General features: G+C 42.6%; 1 protein-coding gene and 1 non-coding gene across 10 annotated transcripts in view; both read right to left on the reverse strand.

The window, feature by feature from the left end:
* LOC136337878 (nuclear autoantigen Sp-100-like) overlaps nucleotides 1-21,463 on the reverse strand; it is a 77,928-nt gene that overhangs the window by 39,702 nt on the left and 16,763 nt on the right. For all 9 annotated transcript variants that reach the window (XR_010731891.1, XM_066279786.1, XM_066279788.1 and 6 more), the window contains 6 exons: nucleotides 11,690-11,849; nucleotides 11,333-11,501; nucleotides 7,495-7,578; nucleotides 6,105-6,167; nucleotides 3,402-3,551; nucleotides 2,866-2,949 (listed from right to left, as the gene is read on the reverse strand). Coding sequence is in view for 8 of the 9 variants with exons in the window: in XM_066279786.1 (XP_066135883.1) it covers nucleotides 2,866-2,949; nucleotides 3,402-3,551; nucleotides 6,105-6,167; nucleotides 7,495-7,578; nucleotides 11,333-11,501; nucleotides 11,690-11,849 (710 nt within the window). In the remaining variant the exon portion in view is untranslated. The remainder of the gene's footprint in view (nucleotides 1-2,865; nucleotides 2,950-3,401; nucleotides 3,552-6,104; nucleotides 6,168-7,494; nucleotides 7,579-11,332; nucleotides 11,502-11,689; nucleotides 11,850-21,463) is intronic.
* LOC136306988 (U2 spliceosomal RNA) lies at nucleotides 1,219-1,407 on the reverse strand. Its single transcript, XR_010725739.1, has one exon. It is a non-coding gene; the product is annotated as a U2 spliceosomal RNA (small nuclear RNA).

Consider the following 21,463-nt stretch of genomic DNA (forward strand, 5'->3'; position numbering starts at 1 on the left):
TCGCCCCCTGGTGGGCAGAGCGTCGCCCATGGTGGGCGTGCCGGGTGGATCCCGGTCGGGCGCATGCGGGAGTCTGTCTGACTGTCTCTCCCTGTTTCCAGCTTCAGAAAAATGAAAAAACAAAAACAACAAAAAAAACCAAAAAAACCAAAAAACCCCCAAATATCACAATTGCAGTAAAACACATGGCTGAAAACCACCTTTGCAATATCACGGAAGAAGCATACCTGAGTAGCCATTGTTTCAGTTAAGCAATAGAAGATTACTAACCCCCAGAAGCCTCTTGCTGATGCCAGACACTAACCGTCCCCACTGATCTTGCTTCTAACAACACAGGCGATTAATTTTGTCAGTTATGGAAATATAAATTTGTACAAATGGAATAATATCTTCTCTCTCTCTGCCTCTCTGCCATTTGGTTGTGGGGATTTGATTTATTCTCCCAAATTTATGTGTGTGTTACAGACCTCAGCATTCATTTGGCACATTCCTTGTTAGTGCTGTGTAAGTATTCCATTGTAGAAATTATCCCTTAATTAAGAAAACCATTGGAAGATTAGACCAAACCGTTTTCCAAAAGCATATGTAAGGGCAGAGATTCAGTTGCGGAAGCTTGGAAAATTCGAGTAACTAAAAGGCAACTGTCCGGCGGGCAGGTGGCACAAAGGGTGGGGGACAACTATACAGCACCCTGTAGTCTCCACAGCACACAGTGTGGACCTCATGCCGAGGGCCACAAGATGGTATTGGGTTTTAAACAGTAGAGCCATGTGACGGACGTGGTTTGAGTTTTTGAAAGATCCAGTGAACTGGAGTGCAGAGAATGGTTCTGAGGACCACCCATAAAGGAGGAGCATGAGTAGGGGAAGGAGCCCAGCAGGAAGCTGTTCCTCTATTGAAGTGAGAAGTGACAACAATGGGATTAGACTGCATGTGTGAGGATGGGGGAAATGGACAGGATGGAGATACTGTAAAGTTGGAATTGGCATAGTGGATGGTTGTTTTAATCCACTATGTTTTGGGACTGTTTGTTACTCAGCAGAAGATAACTGATACAGCCTCTAAGTAGAGACGTCTTTCAGATCTTCCCATAATATCTTCAGGCACTAGGTCAAATGAGCCTAGGTGACAGGTCTGGGCTGGAGCTGTGTGTTCAGAAATCTCTAGCTCATAATTGGTGACTGAAGCCATGGAGACGATGAGATGCCTAGAAAGAGGCCTATTTTCAAAAAAATTCATTATTTTTTTAATTGACTTTATTGGGGGGTAACACTGGTCTACAAAACCATACAGGTTTCCAGTCTACAACCTTAACAAAACACTGTCCTCAAATAGAGAACACATCAGATATTGAACGGATAAGAACGAATACTACACTTGATCTCAGCCAAAAGGCCGAGAAGTGATGGTGAGGTCTATTTTTATCTGTGCAAGATCCAAGGCCAGTTTGATCATTGTGGATACCTTACCTCCTTGATGGAATTACAAACAGCCCCTGGTGGCTTCTCTCCTGTGACAGTCTCTTCAAATGAGATGATGTCTTGATTTGCCCTCTCTGTCTACCTGGTCCACTCTCCACCAGGTCTTTATTCATTGTCCTTTACTCATTCTTGACTTCGATCTTTGTGACTCCCCCCATTTTTCTACTGACTGGTATTCATTTCCCTCTGCACCTTTCTTTTTTCATACTCTTTTCCTCAATGTGGTTTTTTTTTTTTTTTTGCATTTTTCTGAAGCTGGAAACGGGGAGCAGTCAGACAGACTTCCGCATGTGCCCGACCGGGATCCACCTGGCATGCCCACCAGGGGGCGATGCTCTGCCCATCTGGGGCATCGCTCTGTTGCATCCAGAGCCATTCTAGTGCCTGAGGTAGAGGCCACAGAGCCATCCTCAGCGCCCGGGGCCAACTTTGCTCCAATGGAGCCTTGGCTGCGGGAGGGGAAGAGAGAGACAGAGAGGAAGGAGAGGGGGAGGGGTGGAGAAGCAGATGGGCGCTTCTCCTGTGTGCCCTGGCCGGGAATTGAACCCAGGACTTCTGCACGCCAGGCCGACGCTCTTCCACTGAGCCAAACAGCCAGGGCACCTCTATGTGTTTTTTAAAAATCGCTTTCCCTCTGGGTCCAGCAGGGTCTAGGGTGACACAAAGGAGGTGGCCAGGACACAAGAAGGTGCCGAGAAGGATCTCCTTATCTGTGCACTGAGGTCTCCCTGCCTCACCCTCGACCTGGCCCTGCTGTCCCACTTAGCTTTGTAGTTTATCCATTCTCTCTTCCATTCGATTCCTCTTTCTTAATTAGTAATGGGACCCATGTGTGTCTCTTGTACCACTTTCTTCTTGCCATGTATTTTCCTCATCTCAAGCCATCACCAGAGTTCTTCCCTGTGTCTGTTCACGGCACCAAGCCCCTCCCCTGTCTCTTCATTTCTGAGGGGCCTTCACCTGGGCTTCCTTACCAGTGGCATCACCCCGACTTCCCTGTTTCCATGATCACTTCCAAACATGAAGTGTGACTCACTTCCTCCTACCCACTCCACAACCTGGCACTTAGGATGCCATGCCGATCTCTGTGAACTCTGTCTCTCTCCTGTACTTTGTTGTCTGGTGTTTGCCGGTCCTCTTTCTCCATAGCCTCTCTCTGCATTCTCCTCCAGGGACACCCTCCCTCAAAGAGCTGGGCTCTCCTTCTCCCTGACCTCCCCACGCCCTGCTGAGAGCAGCCAGAGGCTGTGCATGAGGCTGGGTGTCTTGGCTGCTGTCAAGGTGGGTGGGGGAAGTGGTTAACATGGAAGAACAAAAGAAAGTTTTTGCTCTCATAGAAAAAACGAGGTATACTCAGCTCATTGGTGAGGTAGGTAATTATTACCTTCTTTATCAGCAGGCAACGGGGTGGGTGTTTCCTTTCTTGCATCCCCATTACTCCCTTGGACGGGTGCTTGTTTGCAGGATTCTGAAATAAAAAGACAACAGCGGAGGCACCACAGAAGCTTGTGTTTGCCCCGTTGCCATTGTGTTGCCCCGTACCAACGTCCCTTTTCCTCTCCAGTGTCTCCGCACAGCCTGCCTGCCCACACCGCTGCCTCTGCTCAGTGAGGGCGTTCGTGCTCCCCTGAGTCCTCGGCTAGTCCCTCCCTCCCTGACTGGTCTGGACTTCTGCTCCTGTCCCTCCTCTCCAGGGAGGTGCCGCAGCTCTTCACCCTGTCTCTTCATTGTTCCTCCGTCTTTCTCCAGGTCTCTCCTCTCCATCCCTCAGGCGCAGGCTCCGCCTCCACCCCGTGTGTCGGTGTGAATTCCCTCTCTGCCTTAACAGGTGTCTCCCAAGGCACGTTTCACTTCATTCTCTGCCACCAGCAAGTACCCGCTGGCCCCTCCACGCTCACCGCGCCCAGGCCCTGGTCTTACCTGCTGGCTCGGACGCCTGGGCACGTTGTTCATTTGCTTGTTGGCTTTCTGGTGCTTTGTTGCTGTCACTGGTTGTGCCTGTGGCCGTTGCATTTCTCCGTCCCGTTTCGCCAAAGCACTCTGAGTGTCCATTTTCAGGTGGGGCCGTACCTAGACCGCGTTTTCATTCATAGATATTTTATTTGCTGCTCACCTCAAGCAGGGTCCGACAGGAAAACACAAAGCTCTCTAAGCCTAAGGAGCAGAGGGAGCTTAAGGCAGCAGATTAGTTACACAGCTGACGGAAGCGCTGAGAAGTCCAAATGGAAGAATGCGGCAACCTGAGGATAGTCAACATGAAGGGGTGGGAGGAACCAAGGGTGAGCTCTTGTGTCAAGGTCACCCGGTAGGTAGGAGCCAGGCCATGGCCGGCCCGCTTGGTGGGAGGTAGAGTCATGGGGGACACGCAGCTATGGCTGAACTGCTACCCAGATGGTGATAGAGAAACACCCGCTTCTCCCTTGCTCCTTCTCTCCATCCCTCGCCAGTGTCTCCCCAGTTAGGAACCCAGCAGTACAGAGTAGCAAGGGCGCGGGCAAGCAAGCCTGCAGGGCTCTGAGGCCAGAGACAGAGGGTGGGAGCTGAACAAGAACCCATTAGAACTGAACCCCTGCGCCAGCCACCTGGGACCAGCACACCCCCTTCCCCGCGGTGAACCTCTCTGCTCATGATTGGTGCCATCAACCCGTCCTTCTCTGTCCCCACCAACCTCAATGGTGGATGAATGAATAAATATTGTTTTCAGTGAGGGTAGGATTTTTTTCATTTAGTAGTAATTTCTAAGCGAAGTAATTTATATAAAGGACGATTTAAAAATAATTTCCCTAGTTTTAGCATAGAAGCTGGGCCCTGGTACATCTTTGTGCCACATCCATGGTTCCTTGGGGCCTCTCTTGGGCAGGGCGTGGGGGATGAGACACAGCCTTTCCCTTGTGTGCACACGTCACAGTCAACTGTCACTGCTGGGTCAGACTCCAGGACAGCTTTATTGGTGGCTTATTGAGCATCATTTGAGCTATAGGTTAAAACCTCTTTCTCTGTATATTTATTGGTCCCCATCACTTAGATGCTCTGGGATCTCATTTCCAGGCAGAGTAGTCTCCAGACCAGATTGTATTGATATCGTTGCCTCCTCCCCCCATGACAGACAGACAGACACACACACACACACACACACGCGCGCGCACACACACACACACACACACACACACACACAATCTCTTCTCTGATGTTACTCGCCACAATTCCTTTCTCTCACCCCTTCTCATTCCTACCAGCTGCACTGGTACCTAAAAAAATTTTTTTCTCATAAAAATGTGTCACTAATTTAGAATACTCTTTCTTAAATAACCCATCCCACTGGAAGCTACACTACAACGCCTTCCGGGGCTCAGGGGGTCCCCTGCGTCTCTTCCCGGTCGCTCACTTCCCGAGGACAGTCATGGACTAAAGACGGGAAGCTTCTCACAGACTGGTCTGCTCTCGGGTGGGCAACCTATGTCTCTCAGTGTGTTTTCCCCGCCCGAGACTGGGGCTGCTTTTATCACTGCTCCACGGCCTGGGGGATACCTCCGTCCACCGTGGACATATGTGGGAGCAGAAATCCCACAGTTCACTGTAGTGGGTAAAGGCTTAGACTCTGGCACCAAACACCAATAATGATGAAGATTAAGAATAGTAATAATAACAAATGCACAAACACTGGTGAAGTACCAGGCGTGACTGAGAACGCTTTACACGGCGTAGCTGTTGAAAATCCATCACCCTCTGAAGTAGGTCCTATTCTCAGCTCCTTTTTAAAGATACTGAAACTGGGGGTCATAGAGGGGAAGTCACTTCCCCAAGGGCACAGGGCAGCATTTGAAGCCAGGCCACAAGGCACCAGACCTCCTGCTCTGACACTCCCTACAGCAGAGCTCAATCCCTAGTCTTAAAGAATATGAATGATATACCATCATTTTAAGTGTTGAGAAGATTAAATATTATCTATATACCACTAGAAGGGCTATTGTGACTGATCATAAAACAAACTCTTTATGATTAATGTCCTAAATTTATAGTATTTTATATAATTTAATAGCATTATTAAGAGTGTTACAGATTGAGTGTTAAGGTTAAGAGTGGTGAACCATGGTTGTTAGTTGGGAAAGGATCAAAGTGTTTTTCTGGCAGCTGGTCAGGTGTCTGGTGGGCAGCTCCAGGCCTGCTGCTCTGGAGGTGAGGGGGGAGGGTTTGCACCAGAGGCACATGCTGTCCATGGTCCTGTGTGAGGGACCCAACAGGAGAGAGAGCCTGGTCCAAGAGGAGCACACTCACCACCTGTCCTCTACCCCTCTCGCTGCGAAGTCCCGAGGCTACAGCAGGATTCAAGCAACGGAAGAAGACAACTGTGAAGCCAGGCGCGTGGGCAAAGGTTCAGGCCCGGCTGTTGGGAGCTAGCAGCGAGGGCCTTTCAGGATGCTGGAGGGAGCGACCCTCCCAGGCCACCAGGAAAATGAAGACTCGGCTGTCTAAATCCTTGGAGAAACTGAGGCTAGGGAGGTTGACTGCTCTGGGCCATCAGCACTAAAAAGCAGCGCCCCCCCCCCACACACACACCAGCACAGCACACACCAGGACGGGACAAGGACAGCAAGGGTCACAGGACGGTTACTAGGAACAGACCGTTGTTAATCGAGGAATGTGGGCAGATCCAGGTCAGCCTTTGATATGAGTTTTCACCAGATCCTGGGGGAAGAGATTAGAAGTTCATTTCAGAAACTGAGGCACGGGCTCTGCTCTTCTCCCCTAGTCCCCTATTAATCATTATAAAGTAGGGCTGGAAGCTGCCCTCCCCCAGGTCTCACTACAGCCCGCGTGGACCTGGAGGGCTCCTCCCAACTCTAGCAGCCAGACCCAAGTCCCCCTGTGGCCCGAGGAGGCCTCGCACGTCCAGTCTCCCGGAGTGTCCCCCATGGACGCCTCGGGTAACCGGGAATGGCCTTTCTTGTCACGCACAGCCACAATAACCCGTTTTTGTCCCCAGAGCTGCCCTTGACTGATGGCCTTGCCGTAGTTCCTGCAAAGTCCTGGTGCCTCATCCCACCCCCTTCACCCCACACCCCCCTCTCCTGTCTGTCCCTCTGCCCTGTGGGCCTTCTCCTGAGGTCAGTGTCTGATTCTCCTGCACGTCCTCCAGCTCCTCATGTTCTTTCTCTATTTTTCTCTCTGCAGATATTCCCCCATTTTTGTTCCATGTTTCTGTCTTTTCCATGAGATGATCTGAGTGTGTACAGGGTTAAGAACACAGGCTCTGGGTTCAGAATGCCTGGTTCATCCTGCTCATTTGACCCCAGGTCAGCCACACACACACACACAGTCTCTCTGGATTTCAGTCTCCTTTTCTGCGAATGGGCGGAGAGTGATACTGCCCCCGAGGCAGCGGTGAGCACTAAGCCCAGAGCTGCCAGAGCAAATGCTCAGTAGGTGAGCTCTTAGTGATGTGGTTGTTTCACTGTGTCCTTCACCCCTTTCCCCGGCTTTCATTGCTCCTCCTCCTTCCTCTCTCTCAAGGTGCCCACATCCCCTCCTCCACATCTCACCACTTCCTCGCCTCTCTCTCTCTGTGACTGCCGATCTCCTTGAATATTCCTGCTCCTGAGCCACATCCCCCAGGTTTAAATCAGTCTCTTCATCTGTCATCATCGAGGGTCTCCTCTGTGATGCTGACTTTGGGCCCATAGTTCCCAGCCCTCCCCAGCATCACACATCTCCTACAGGGGTCCTTCCTGATCACAGTTACTTCTGGGTCAGCATTCTCCTTGCATCTGGTTTCCTGACACTCTGGGTTCCTGTTTCTTTGACTGGGCTATTGGGCCAATGGTCTCCTGTTATAACTACTCTTCCAGGGTCGGCCCCTGTCAGATACTCGCACAAACACCCTCCTGCCTTCTTCACGCTCCTCAACAGTTCTTCCATGATCCCCAGGTCCACTCAGGACTCAGGGCCCACCTCCTCCCTTTCTCCTTTCCCCTTAGCAGATGAGAATCAATGAAAAAAATCTATTTGCAACAACCTTGTTCAAGGCTTAGCTGGCCGTCAATGTTCTCCATATTCTCTTCTCCGTCACTTTCTTGCTGACAAATTTTCTCTTGGATCACTGAGAAGATGGAGAGAGAAGCAGATACTTAGATATTTCCATCAGAGACCAGGGACATCATCTCAAATTTACACATTTAGGGATTTCCAGACCTTAGGTCACTCAAAACTCAGTGGGTTCCCATCTTCATGGCTAAAATCCCCATCCTTCCTGGGACAGAAAAAAAAACCCCTAACAAGCAACTCTTTATATTTTCCATACAGAAAGAAGCCATTCAAATGTTAGATAAAGGAATTGTGAAAACATCACGAGACTGTTACTTACGTAAAAAAATTATATGGAAAAGCATATGGCAAAATAAATACTGGAAGTAAAATGCATTTTTGAACTGTTCAAATTGTAATGAAGAAACAGAGGGACACTTCAGTAGAAGCACTAGGATATTAGAGCAATCATGCATAAAAGAAACAGCTCGGTCCTGGCTGGTGGCTCAGTGGATAGAGTGTCAGCCTGGTGTATGGATGTCCTGGGTTCAATTCCCAGTCAGGGCACAGAGGAGAGGTGACCATCTGCTTCTCTCACCTTCCTTTCCCCCTTCTCTCTCTCTCTTCTCCTCCCTCAGCCAGTAGCTTGATTGTTTCAAGTGTGGCCCTGGGTGCTGAGGATAGCTCTGTTGGAGCACATCAGTCTCAGGTGCTAAAAATAGCTCAGTACTTGAGCATTGGCCCCAGACAGGGTTGCAGGGTAAATCCCAATCAGGGATCAGGAGGGAGTTGGCCTCACTATCTCATCTGAAGAAACCTCACCAATTTTAAAGGTGTGCCTAGAGAAGAGAAGGGCTGAACTTAATTGTGTCAGGGAGGATGTGGGTTTCTCAGAGATAGACCGAAGGACAGTGGTAGAATTAGACAGACTTCCCAGGGAGAGTCCAGGTTCCAGGAATGAAGGAAGGACTCTGCAGCTGCAAGCAGGGCGTGGCTATTTCAACACCGATGGGCATCCTCAGACACCTGGAGCCCGGGCACTGGAGGCTGCCAGCGAGGAGAGACGAGAGCACTATCCACAAACCCCTGCATTTAGGTGACTCAGCAAATGTAAGGAGGAAGAAAATAAACCAAGAAGTCTGGGCGTGGGTGTCCATGAGGAGTCCAGGGAGAACGAGACATTGTGGACGGGGCTGTGGGCGACCGCAGGCTGATGACAGGAGCTCCTCCTGGGACCGTGCCCACTGGCTGGTGGGTGGAAAAGACTGCGGGAACCACGGATGCCTTTTTATTCCAGGATGTGGCTACGAAGCCTGGCAAAAATCAGGAAGAAGATAGGGAAACGCAGGGCCCAAAGCCCCCAGATGGCGAAGGTGACCTGTGCACAGCTGATCCAATGAGGGGTGGAGGGGACCTGTGCCCGGGATGAAGGGGGGATCCGGGCAGCAGGAGAGGGTGTCACATCCTGGGCCACAACCCTTAGCTTCTGTCATTTTAGGTTGTTGACCTGCAGCTCCCGGGGGCACCAGGGGGTGGGAAGTGGGGACTGCAGCCCACTCAGGGCAGTTGGGCGGCCATGGTGCAGGTGTGGGTCACTTCAGCACGGGAGCCCTGGAAACAGGCACGTGATTTGGAGGCTGGGGGCTGCGCAGGGGGCTGCTTGTAGTCTATGGAGAAGATCAGAACCCCTAAAATGTAAGTAGGAAAGGTAACTGCCATTCCCTTCTTACCCACGTCTTCGGACATCCTGGTTACAGATAAGATATGGACTTGAAACCTGCGACCAGGTATTTGGCTTCCCTTTCTTTATTCCTTTTCTGACTGAAGGACTTGCTGTAAAAATGGCTTTGTCCCCATTAGATGAGATCACTATTGACACAAGTCAATAGCCCCATGCTTCGTGCTTGCTTTAACATCTTTCCCTGCTTATACACCTGTTAGTATCTCGTTATTGCCTACTAATCAACTTCAAATTGCTTAGTTCATATACGAACCCTGGCAAGCTCATCTAGGAACTTTCCTCCCTTGAATTAGCTCCCACAGTCAGCTCCTCCCTCCCTGATTGAGCCAAATCAAACTTGTCCTTGTTGTGAAGACACACTTGTCCCTTTCTCACTCTGTGTCTGAGCCCACAGCATCGCCCACTTCAGGGCGTATGACCATTTTTCTTGTGATGGCTCTGTCCTGCTTCTGCAGAACTCCACTGAGACTTCATTGAAATAAAAAGTTTACTTAGGCAGGTAAATCTATCTATCTATCTATCTATCTATCTATCTATCTATCTATCTATCTATCTATCCCAGTGGTCAGCAAACCCATTAGTCAAGAGAGCCAAATATCAACAGTATAACGATTGAAATTTCTTTTGAGAGCCACATTTTTTAAACTTAAACTATATAGGTAGGTACATTTCTTATCGAGGTAGCGCCTGCACATGGTATTTTGTGGAAGAGCCACACTCAAGGGGCCAAAGAGCTACATGGGGCTCACGATCCGCGGTTTACCAACCACTGATCTATATCTATCATCTATCTATCGATATAGATTCAGTAGAGCATTCTCTTAACTGGGTACCCTTAAAAAGTATAAACTATGTCTTTTCAGAAACACAGATCAAGGCTCACACCTGTAGTTTATATAGCATTAAAAGTAGTCCCTGGCAGAGCAATAGGTCCTGTGATTCTATGCTTAATATTTGTTTCACCCCTTGTGGAGAAAGTTAATAAAATCATTTCTACTTCTCCAAGAGTCAATCTGACTTTGGGTTAATTTTATTACTTGTACCTCTGGACACCTAATGAAGGGGACTTCTGTGTTACTAGACTAACAGTGGGTTTAGGGTGAAAATGACCTGTGACCATAGGCAGATAAAGTGCATGTGCACTAGGAGGGACTATATGTGAACTGTAAGCCATTTATGATCTGTCTTCAATGTGGTGACTCTTGTAACTAGGCTCTCTTTGTGGGGTCCCAGAAAGTTATGACTACAGAGTTGTTACATGAGACATTGATTCCCATGTGCATGGTGTGGCTTAATCAGGGTGGATCTCACAGCTAAGCTGTCATTCGAGGTAGGTAGCAGTCAACTTGGTGGACTGCTGTGTAGACCACTGCAAGGCATCCTACAGAAGAGTAGCAACCGATGCTGTCTTATTGGGATGTTGTGTTTCTTGTCATTTGTCCTTCTAAGTAAATCTGATGCCACTATGGCTTTGGTTGTCCCATGACTACATGCCTAGCTAAGCAGACCTCAAGGTGGGTGTTATACTGTTATACCATAGACGCTGAGAATGATCATGATATCATTGTTTTCTTAACTGCTATATCCCCACTACCCAGCACTGTGCACAACATATGGTAAGAGCTAATACAGGTTTGTCACAACAAACAAACAGGCCTTGGTTGGCTGGCTCAGCAGTAGAGCGTCAGCCCAGCATGTGGAAGTACTGGGTTCGATTCCAGCCAGGGCACACAGGAGAAGTGCCCATCTGCTTCTCCACCCTTCCCCCTCTCCTTTCTTTCTATCTCTCTCTTCCCTTCCCGCAGCCAAGGCTCCATTGGAACAAAGTTGACCCAGGCGCTGAAGATGGCTCCAGGGCCTCCACCTCAGGTGCTAGAATGGCTCCGATTGCAGCGGAACAATGCCTCAGATGGGCAGAGCATCGCCCCCTGGTGGGCATGCCAGGTAGATCCCGCCCAGTTGGGTGCATGTGAGAGTCTGTCTGACTCCCCCCCCCAACCCCCCATCCTGCTTCTCTCTTTGGAAAAATACAAACAAACAAAAAAAGATTATCCCTGTACATCAAAAAGTAGGTAATAAACCCAATTACCATTTTCAAAGCTTTTATAAATGTTAATTAGCTCAGGGTATTCCTGTTTGTTGACTTCGCTGAACAATGCTTCCAGAACCGCCAGTTCAAATTTCTTCTCCAGTTCAATGAGGACGTTGTACACCACTCTCCGCACAGGGACACAGTTTCTACAGGATTCTCGACAATCCTTAAAAAAATAACGAATGGGGAAAATATCACTACAGTCCTCCAGGTTAGAGAAGGGCCCTAGAAAGGGACTTTATTGTTAATGTGTTACAATTTCCCTACTCAGGTATTTTCTCATGTAAAGTTTTAGAATTTCTATATATCTTTGTATGGTTACTAAGTGATTGTAACATAATAAACCTCACTTACTTCATACATTTTATCGGTGATAAGTTCACGGTCACGAAGAATCTCAAGGAAGGGAAATTCCTTTCTTATTGCATTTGAAATCTCGACCTTATGCCTTTTGAAGTGCTTGAATATAGTGTTGTAGAGATAGTCCTCCATGCTCTGGTCTTCTGTGGACATCCTAGGGAGAAAGGACAGCATGTGAAAACGCTCATCAGGATTCTGAGACGCTTGTGAAGGCTGTAAGATTTTATATATTGAGGATAGAACCAACATATATAATGTAATTGTTCCCGAGTGGAAAGGAAAATAAATGGAATTAAAGTAATAAACAAAGATTTAAAGGAAGAAATTGTGGAAGTTAAGAAAGAATTAGCCTGACCAGGTGGTGGTGCAGTGGATAGAGCGTCAGACTGGGATGCGGAGGACCCAGATTTAAAACTCCAAGGTCACCAGCTTGAGCGCAGGCTCATCTGGTTTGAGCAAGGCTCACCAGCTTAAGCCCAAGGTCACTGGCTTGATCAAGGGGTCACTCGGTTTGCTGTAGCCCCCTGGTCAAGGTACATATGAGAAAGCAATCAATTAACAACTAAGGTGCCGCAACAAAGAATTGATGCTTCTCATCTTTCTCCCTTCCTATCTGTCTGTCCCTATCTGTCCCTCCCTCTGTCGCTGTCAGAAAAGAAAAGAAAAGAAAAAGAAAAGAAAAGAAAAGAAAAGAAAAGAAAGAATTAAACATAGGACTGAAAAAGTCTGGTCCAATCTGTCTCAATTAAAGCCATTGTAAAGGTATCTTTACATATCTGAAATTTTTTCCATTAAAAATTTTAAATTTGTAAAAAATTGAGATGGAGTTAATAGGTCATCCACAGAGAAATAAATAAAAATGGAATAACAATAGAATCTAACCTTGAACATGCATCTTAATTAACAACTAATAGAAAACAAATCTCAGAAAAATAAAAAGTGGTATATTCCTGCTCTGACCAATAGCAGTTAAGAGAAATACCATCCTGCATTATACAATTGGTTCATAAATGAAAAGATGTGGTTTGATAATGATATGATATTGGGTATTTCACAAGAATATCAATCATTTTTTTCTGGGACTTCTGTTTTGTGTTAATATAAATCTAACTGTGTTTTGTTATATAGGGTGAATGTTTTTATGTATCTAAACATCAGAAATTGCTGTTGTTTCTGGTAAAAAGTAATTACAAACCTGATTCTATAATTCTGTTTCTTAGTTGATCAGTTTATTATTATGATAATAATGTTGTAATCAACATCTTATATTCTTTAATGTTATGAAGACTCATTATATATATATATATATATATATATATATATATATATATATATATATATAGTCAAACCAGAAAAAGGAATTATCAGTACTTTTCAGTGTCTAATATGCATCAGGGAATAATGATGACACATAAATTGTCAAATTCCTGTCAGAAAATACTTCTGGTTAAGGATGGGAAATTGAAGAGAAGCATTTGTCTTCTCTTTTACTGAGAACCCCACTAAAACGATAGTGACAGAACTGGGTTCACAATGACACAGGGGATGGCGGGGACGACGAGTAGATGAGAGACGTCAACCACGATCTCTAGGACAGCATGTGGTCAGAGGAGCAGAAATGGCTATTGTAGGTGCAGGACACTCTCAGTGGTCAGAAGGCAGCCACGTGCCCTGTGGACTCCTTGAGGCAGTGGAGATGGAAAGAGAGACCAAGTGCTGAACACTAACAGTCACCTGAAAAACGAGGAGCATCACCACCCACAGCGGGACCGCCTGGAGTCAGGTAGCCTCTGAGGCAGACATTGCTGTCTTCCTATCCCCACACGTTCCTGACGCCTGTGACTAGATCTTACATGCAGAATAATATATAAATGCGTTTGTGTCTGATTTCTTATGCTCATCATCCCTGTTGCCGGATAATTACAAGGTTGTTCCTTTTCATTGTAGAGGGCATACCAATGTGTGTGTCTACCACAATCTGTTCATTCCCTTTCCTGCGATGAACATTTGGGTTGATTCCAGTTTAGGACTAGTGTAAATAAAGCTGCTGTTCTTTCTGTGGCAAGATGTTTTCACTTCTCTTGGGGAAACAGCAAAGATTGGAATTGCTGAGTCAATGTATAAAAGTGTGTTTAACCATTACAGAATCCACCAAATTGTTTCTCAGTGCATTAAATATAGCCTTTCTAATTTAGCCATTCTAATGTGCGATGTGCTATCTCAAATAGCTTTAATTTGCATTTCTTTAATGACCAAGATATCACATTTTCATATGCTTACTGGCAATTCATATCTGTGTGTGTGTGTGTGTGTGTGTGTGTGTGTGTGTGAAGTGTCTGTTCAAGTCTTTGGCCCATTTAGATTATTGTGTTGTCTTTTACTATTTACTGATGTGTAGGAGTTTGTTATATATAGTGGAAAGAAGTGTTTTGTTTAATTTATGTATGGAAACATTTTCTCCCACTTTGCCTTTTATTTTCTTAACTATAACTTTTGATGAAGAAGATACATTTTTAATTTTGCTAAAACCAAATTTTTTTTGTGATTAATAACTTTAGTGTATTAAAAAAATCTTTGCCTACCCAAAGTTAATGAAAATATTCCAAAAGCCATTTACAAATAAGCAGGGATACATGTCTGGATTTTTGATTCTGTACCATTGATCTATGTGTCTATCCTTATGCCAATAGCATATTGACTTGAATGTTATAGGTTATAGAAAGTTTTAATGTCAACTAGGAAAAAGTTATTTTGGCTTTTCTGAGTTTTTCAGTTTTTCACATATTTTTTATTGTTAAAATTATTTTTTTCCATTTGACAAATGCTTATTCATCACACTTAAAAATTTTTTTTAATATTATTTTGTATTGGTTTCAGGTATACAGTCCAGTGGTCAGACAATCATAAACTTTATGAAGTGTTCCCCCTGATATTTCCAGTACACACTTGGCACCATATCTTTTAAAATAAATTTGCCAATTTTTACAAGAAAAGCCTTTGGGATTTTTATAACCTTTGCATCGAATCTTTAGATAAATTTGGTGAGAACTGACATCTTACCAATATTAAGCTCCCATTTATTTTCACTGTACAAACTCTGTATTTATTTACCTTCCCTTAATTTTGCCTAGAAGTGTTTATAGTTTTCAATACAGAAGTCATGTGCATCTTTCCTTAAACTTATTCCTTGAAGTGTTGAACTGAATGGTAAAAAATGTTGAGTTAAATGATTTTTTTAAATATAAAAAATTTGAACAATATGGTATCAAATTCAACACCAAAACCCCCCCAAAATATTAATTAAAAATGATTTTGAAAAATTGAACGTAATCACTGGTTGAGTGCAATCAGACTCTGTAAAAACCTTTTGAAACACTAAAAAATAAAAAAAAATAGGAAACAGCGCTTGCATTTTTGGAGAGAAAAAAACAAAAAAAATAATAGGATTCTAAAAGTTAGAGCAGAAAACAATAGGAAAAATATATTATTTAACACACTAAATGAAAATGAAAAAATGATAATTTTGGAAGGTATAAAATAAAAAATAGAATTCAAGAAGAGACACAAGAAAGACAAAATGGTAGAAAATTTGTTAAAATCAAAGATAGGCAAGTAAAGGTATTCAAATATAAACAAGACAAACAAAAAACATTCATTTCCATATCAAAACAAACTCAAGAAACAAATATGGGGCAAATGTTTTAGGGATATTGAAAAACAATTCACCTCTAGTTTTTTGACTCTTGACACATTGCAAAAAAATGATCAAAATATACCGGCTAAGGAAAAATTAGCAAGAAAGATTTATTATTTAATTTTGTGATCTAAAAATGAACACACCATTTTTTCAATGCCTTTGAAATGCATATCAACATGAATTATAATCATGGGCACAAAAACGTCTCATAAAGTGATAATCAGTAGATACTAAACAGGTTGTATGTTAAAGAAAAGAAAGCAACCAGAGACTCTGCAGAACAAAACAAAACAAAAAAAGTATTGTGTTGGGTCAAAGCTGAAATAAAACTTATGGTTACAGCCCATTTCAAAAAAGAAAGAAAAGAAAAGAAAAATAATGAAATGAGAAAAAGTAACACTGGTTCAACATTAGGAAACCTCTTTATATAATTCATCACATCAACAAACAAGAGGAAAAAGGATATAAATATATCACTAAATGGTTTTAAAAGGTAATTTGATAAGACCTATTTTTTTTTTTTTTGTATTTTTCTGAAGTGAGAAGCGAGAGGCATAGAGAAAGATTCCCACATGCGCCCGACCAGGATCCACCTGGAATGCCCACCAGGGGGCGATGCTCTGCCCATCTGGGGTGTTGCTCTGTTGCCACAGGAGTCATTAGTGTCTGAGGCGGAGGCCATGGAGCTGTTCTCAGCACCAGGGCCAACTTTGCTCTAATGGAGCCTTGACTGCATGAGGGGAAGAGAGAGATAAAGAGAAGGAAGAGGGGGAAGGGTAGAGAAGCAGATGGGTGCTTCTTCTGTGTGCCCTGGCTGGGAATTGAACCGGACTTCCACACGCTGGGCCAACACTCTACCGCTGAGCCAACTGGCTAGGGACCAATTTTTTTTTCTTTTTTTTTTAGCGAGAGAGAGAAAGAGAGAGAGAGAGAGAGGGACAGACAGGGACAGACAGGCTGGAAGGGAAAGAGATGAGAAGCATCAATTCTTTGTTGCAGCATCTTAGTTGTTCATTGACTGCTTTCTGACATGTGCCTTGACTGGGGGGCTACAGCAGAGTAAGTGACTCCTTGCTCAATCCAGTGACCTTGGGCTCAAGCCAGTGACCGTGGAGTTATGTCTATGATCCCACGCTCAAGCTGGCGACCCCGTGCTCAAGCTGGTGAGCCTGTGCTGAAGCTGGTGACTTTGGGGTTTGAACCTGGATCCTCAGCATCCCAGGTCAACACTCTATGCACTGCACCACTGCCTGGTCAGGCCCCAAGAGCAATTTTTATAAAAACTATGTAAAATAGATGCAAATGCAACATAAAGTCCTTCAAAATAACAAATTATCAGTAAACCTTAAATGAAAAAGTCATTTAAATAGAAGAAAAAAACAGGGATGCTTATCATTACCATCATTGTGTTTTATATAAATATATATGTTTTAGTTATGCAATAGGATAAAAAATAAAGTCATTTGTATAAATACTAAAATAATATACATAGAAACCCAAGAGACTATCTAAAACCTGTAAAAACTAGAGAAAAATTTACTAACATGCACGAATAAAAAAAGTGTATAAAACTTACAGATTTTATTTGGAAAAACATAAATTAAAAATAAATACAATAATAGTTCAGACACAATAAAAATATATGCACACATATTTATAAACATCTGAAAAATATAAACTTATATGAAGAAAATTATTGAAGGAAATTAAATCACATCTAATAAATAGATATATATACAACATGCCCCCAGTTAGAAAAGCAGTAATTTAAAAACATCACTTCTTCTGAAATTATTGTATAAGTATGGAGCATTTGTAAATTGTAATCCCACTGAAAATAGAGAAAATAATATAAAAACTTCTATCAGAGAATACATACAAGTCTAGCCAAGAAAAATATAAAAAGAAAGTAGGTAATGGAAGTGTTAATAGATTCAAATGTGAAAAAGCAATACAATATTAAAAGATAATGTAGAAAAATATTTTCAACACATGACTAAGGGCTAATATGTTTGAGATACAGATTCTCCAATTTATTCATGAAATATAACATATAATCCCAAAGAAAACGAATCTAAACAGTCACTTAGAGAAAAGAAAATTTAAAAGTCCAGTAGATACATGTACATATACAAACTACAACATCAATGAGAAACCATTCCTCACCCTTAGATGGCAAACACAATTTCCTAAGTGACACTGTGGCCAGGGGAAGATTCAGAGAAACAGACTTTCATTGCTGGTGGGAGCAGGAATTGCTGAAGACTTTTCAGGAAAGATCTGGCAATATCTCCTAAATTTTAAGATACACTACATATTTATTAGTCTAGCAACGAGCACCAATATGCATCTTCCATAAATCAGAACTCCAGAACTTCCAGTGGCTCCCGTATTTCCCAGAAGAAAAGTCTTACAGTACTCAAAGGGCCCGAAATAATCCAGCCCCTCTCCGCTCTCCCCTAGCTCACTGTCCCGGGCCAGACCTGCTGCTTTGCTGTTTCTCGACTGCACCGGGCACATTTCAGCCCTAGATGCTTGGTCCTGGCTGTCTCCCCTGCGGAGTGTGTTCCTGGTTTGGATAACCACGTGGTGTACTAACTGCCTCACCTTCTTGTCCCATGTCCCCTTCTCAGTGAGACCTGCTTTGACCAACTTACTTGAAATCAGAATCCCCATCACTCATCACCCTGCCCACAGACTCCCATCCTTCAATCTGGCCTCTATTTGTTCTCTGTCCTTACTACTCCTTAATATTCTAAATTAATTTCTTACATGTTTTATTCAGTGTATACTGTCCTATTCATTGCCTTTCTTCTCTCAGAAATACATATGTCACAAACACAGGGATTGTGGCGGTTTTGTTCCTTGATTTTTTTTGAGTACCTGATACACACAAGATGATAATAGATATTTGTTAGTTTAGATGCCCTTAAGTACCAAAGTTTTTATTGAAGCATTTTTTTTTGTAGCAAAATAGAACAATAACAACCTAACACCAACCCCAAACCTGAAAACCGCCTGGCGCTCATTCAGCTACATGGTTGAGTGAATACATAAATCCAAACTGCTGGATACATAGTTCTTCTAGTATTTGGATGGAAGGGCACAGTTTTATTGGTGAATGAAAACATCAATTTCATATTAATGTATTATGATCTCATTTTATACAAATCAAAGTAATGAAAGTCTTTTATTCAGGCCAGCTCAGGCGCATGCATCCATGCGGTCACACAGGGCCCTACACTTGCTCTAACACTCTGCTTTCACAATTTTGAAATTCTTCATGGTTTATGATCAAGGGTCTCCCCACTTTCATTTGTATGGGGTTCTAAAAATCATGGAGCATCCTGTGTAAGAGTAAAAATGATAAAAGTTTTCAAAGAATATATAGAACAAAATCTTTGTGACTTTCGACAAAAAGGTAGCTACAACATCAAAAGCAGGATACAAAAAAAAAGGACAAATTGATAAATTAGAATGTACCAAAATTTAAATCTTTTGTGCTTCAAAAGACACTGTAAAGAAAATAAAAGACTAGTTTCAGTCTGGAGGAAATGTTAGCCAATTATTTTTCTAATGAATGACTTGTATAAAGATATGTAAAGAATTCTTACAACTCAAAAATTAGACAAATAACCTAATTAAAAGATGGGCCAATGATTTTAATAGTTATTTCTCCAAAGACACCTATGGAAAGTAATAACCACAGCGAAAGATGCTTAACATCATAAAGTGTTAGGGGAAAAGCCAACTAAAAAAAAAAAAAAAGAGATACTAATGTATACCCACTGGATTGGTTACAATCAAAGACATAAAATGACAAATGTTAACAAGGTTGTGAAAAAACTGGAAACTTGACTCATGCTGATGGGAATATAACATGCTTTTGAAAACATTGTACGATAATATCTTAAACATAATGTTAACATATGACTCAGTGATTTCACTTCTAGGTATCTACCTAGAAATGACAACATCTGTCCCCACAAAGACTGATGTAAATATTAATGGCAGCATTTTTCATAATAGCCCAAAATGCAAATGTGCATCAACAGGTGAATGGATAAGTAAAATGTGATAGATTTATTTAATAGAGTATTACTTAACAGTAAAAAGGAATGAAATACTAATATCTGCTATACCATAAATGAACCTCAAAGATATTCTCAGTAAGAGGAGCTAGATACAAAAGACCATATAATGTATGATTCCATTTATATGAACTTTTCAGAAAAATGAAGCTTAAAAAGAAAGTAGACTAATGGTTACATGAGGCAGGGGAGTAACATAGGGGTAGATGACAAATAGCCCTCAGTGACATTCATGGGAAAATAAAAATGTTTTAAACTTGGATTGTGGTGATGGTTGCAGAATTCTATAAATTTGCTAAGAGTCATTGAATTGGACACTTAAAACAGGTAAATTATATAGACTGTAAAGTATACCTCATTAAAATATTAAAGAATAAAGGTAGGCATGTTAACAGCTGAATAGGCTCAGTTGAACAAAAGTTAGCCACATTTCTTTCTGGAATGCAAGAAAAAGAAGATATGAAAAAAAAAACAATAAAAAATTAAGCTATGCTGTATAATCTAATGTTTCAAGGTTCTGCCAATGAAAATTCCAGGAGAGAAATAAATGTTAATGGAATAAACTGATATAAGATAGAGAAATACGTATATTGGATAGGAAACAAAATTTAGCTCTATGCATTCTATGTATAAGGGACATATCAAAAATAAAACAGCTCAGCAAGATTGGAAATAAAGGGATCGAAAGAGGCATACTGAACAAGTGCAATGTGGAGAGTGCTTTCTAACAAAATTAACCTCAGAAACAAATAGAGTTTAGATTGAAAAGTATCACAAAGAACGCAAAAGGTTATTTCATACCGATAAAATGTACATTCTCCCAGTCTGTGTGGCGAAGTCCTGATCTATACAAAACATCTCTGCACTATTGAAGATTAATTTTTCGTAGCTATAAGGCAGCAGAGCTGAAGTTTAGAAGAACCCCAACCCCAACCTTCCAAACCACTCGCTCCCCTCCTCCCCTCCTTCCTGACTGGCGTGAGATAGCACAGTATCCATCACTACATTATATTGCCTTTCAAACATGAAGAAGCCCAAAAATGACACGCATTCAGCCACAAACAAAATAACGAAGACCCTCAAATGAAAGAACTCTAAAGGAAAACACGTTCTGGTTACATGTGATAAGATCCGGATAACCAACAGGACAAAGGAAGAGCTCCTTAATCTGTCCACTGAGAATTCAAAGCTCCTTCCAAACCCCTGTAAGGAGCAAATGAATATAGACACGGCAGAAGATAGGAAATAAACACCAGTAAAAACATCACAGAGAAAGACAACAAACATAACCAAAGTGGCACAGGGTGAGTGTTCATGGCCTAAAATGCATTTATTAGAAAACAAGAAACAGTGAAAATAAAACTAAGTTTTAAATCAAGCTATTAAAAAAAAGAAAAGTACAGTATAAGTATCATTTAAAAAAGCAGGAGATTATTAAATCTCAAACAAAAATAAGAGTAATAAATCAATTCAATTAAAAGGTAACTCTTTGAAGAGAGCAACCAAATGGGAAGTTTGATCAAAAGAACAAAAGAGGCCTGACCTGTGGTGGCACAGTGGATAAAGCATCAACTTGGAATGCTGAAGTCGCCGGTTCAAAACCCTGGGCTTGCCTGGTCAAGGCACATATGGGAGTTGATGCTTCCTGCTCCTCCCCCTGTTCTCTCTCTCTCTCTCTCTCTCTCTCTCTCCCTCCCCCCTCTCTCTAATAAAAATGAATAAATAAAAAAAATCTAAAAAAAAAAAAGAACAAAAGAAACTCTATAAATGAACAATGCTAAAGACTAAGGAAAAGGATATGCTTCCAGTTAGGAAAAGTTTAAAACTTTATAAGAGAAATCCTGGTATAGTTTTCTACCAATAGATATGACAATCTAGGGAAGGTTATCATTTAAAAAAATAATATGAATGATCAATGCTGAGAGTCAACAGAAGAATTAAATAGAACTAAAAGTAATAGGAGAAACGCATGATGTACTC

The sequence above is a fragment of the Saccopteryx bilineata genome, chromosome 5 (genome assembly GCF_036850765.1).
Source record: "Saccopteryx bilineata isolate mSacBil1 chromosome 5, mSacBil1_pri_phased_curated, whole genome shotgun sequence".
Classification (NCBI taxonomy): domain Eukaryota; kingdom Metazoa; phylum Chordata; class Mammalia; order Chiroptera; family Emballonuridae; genus Saccopteryx; species Saccopteryx bilineata.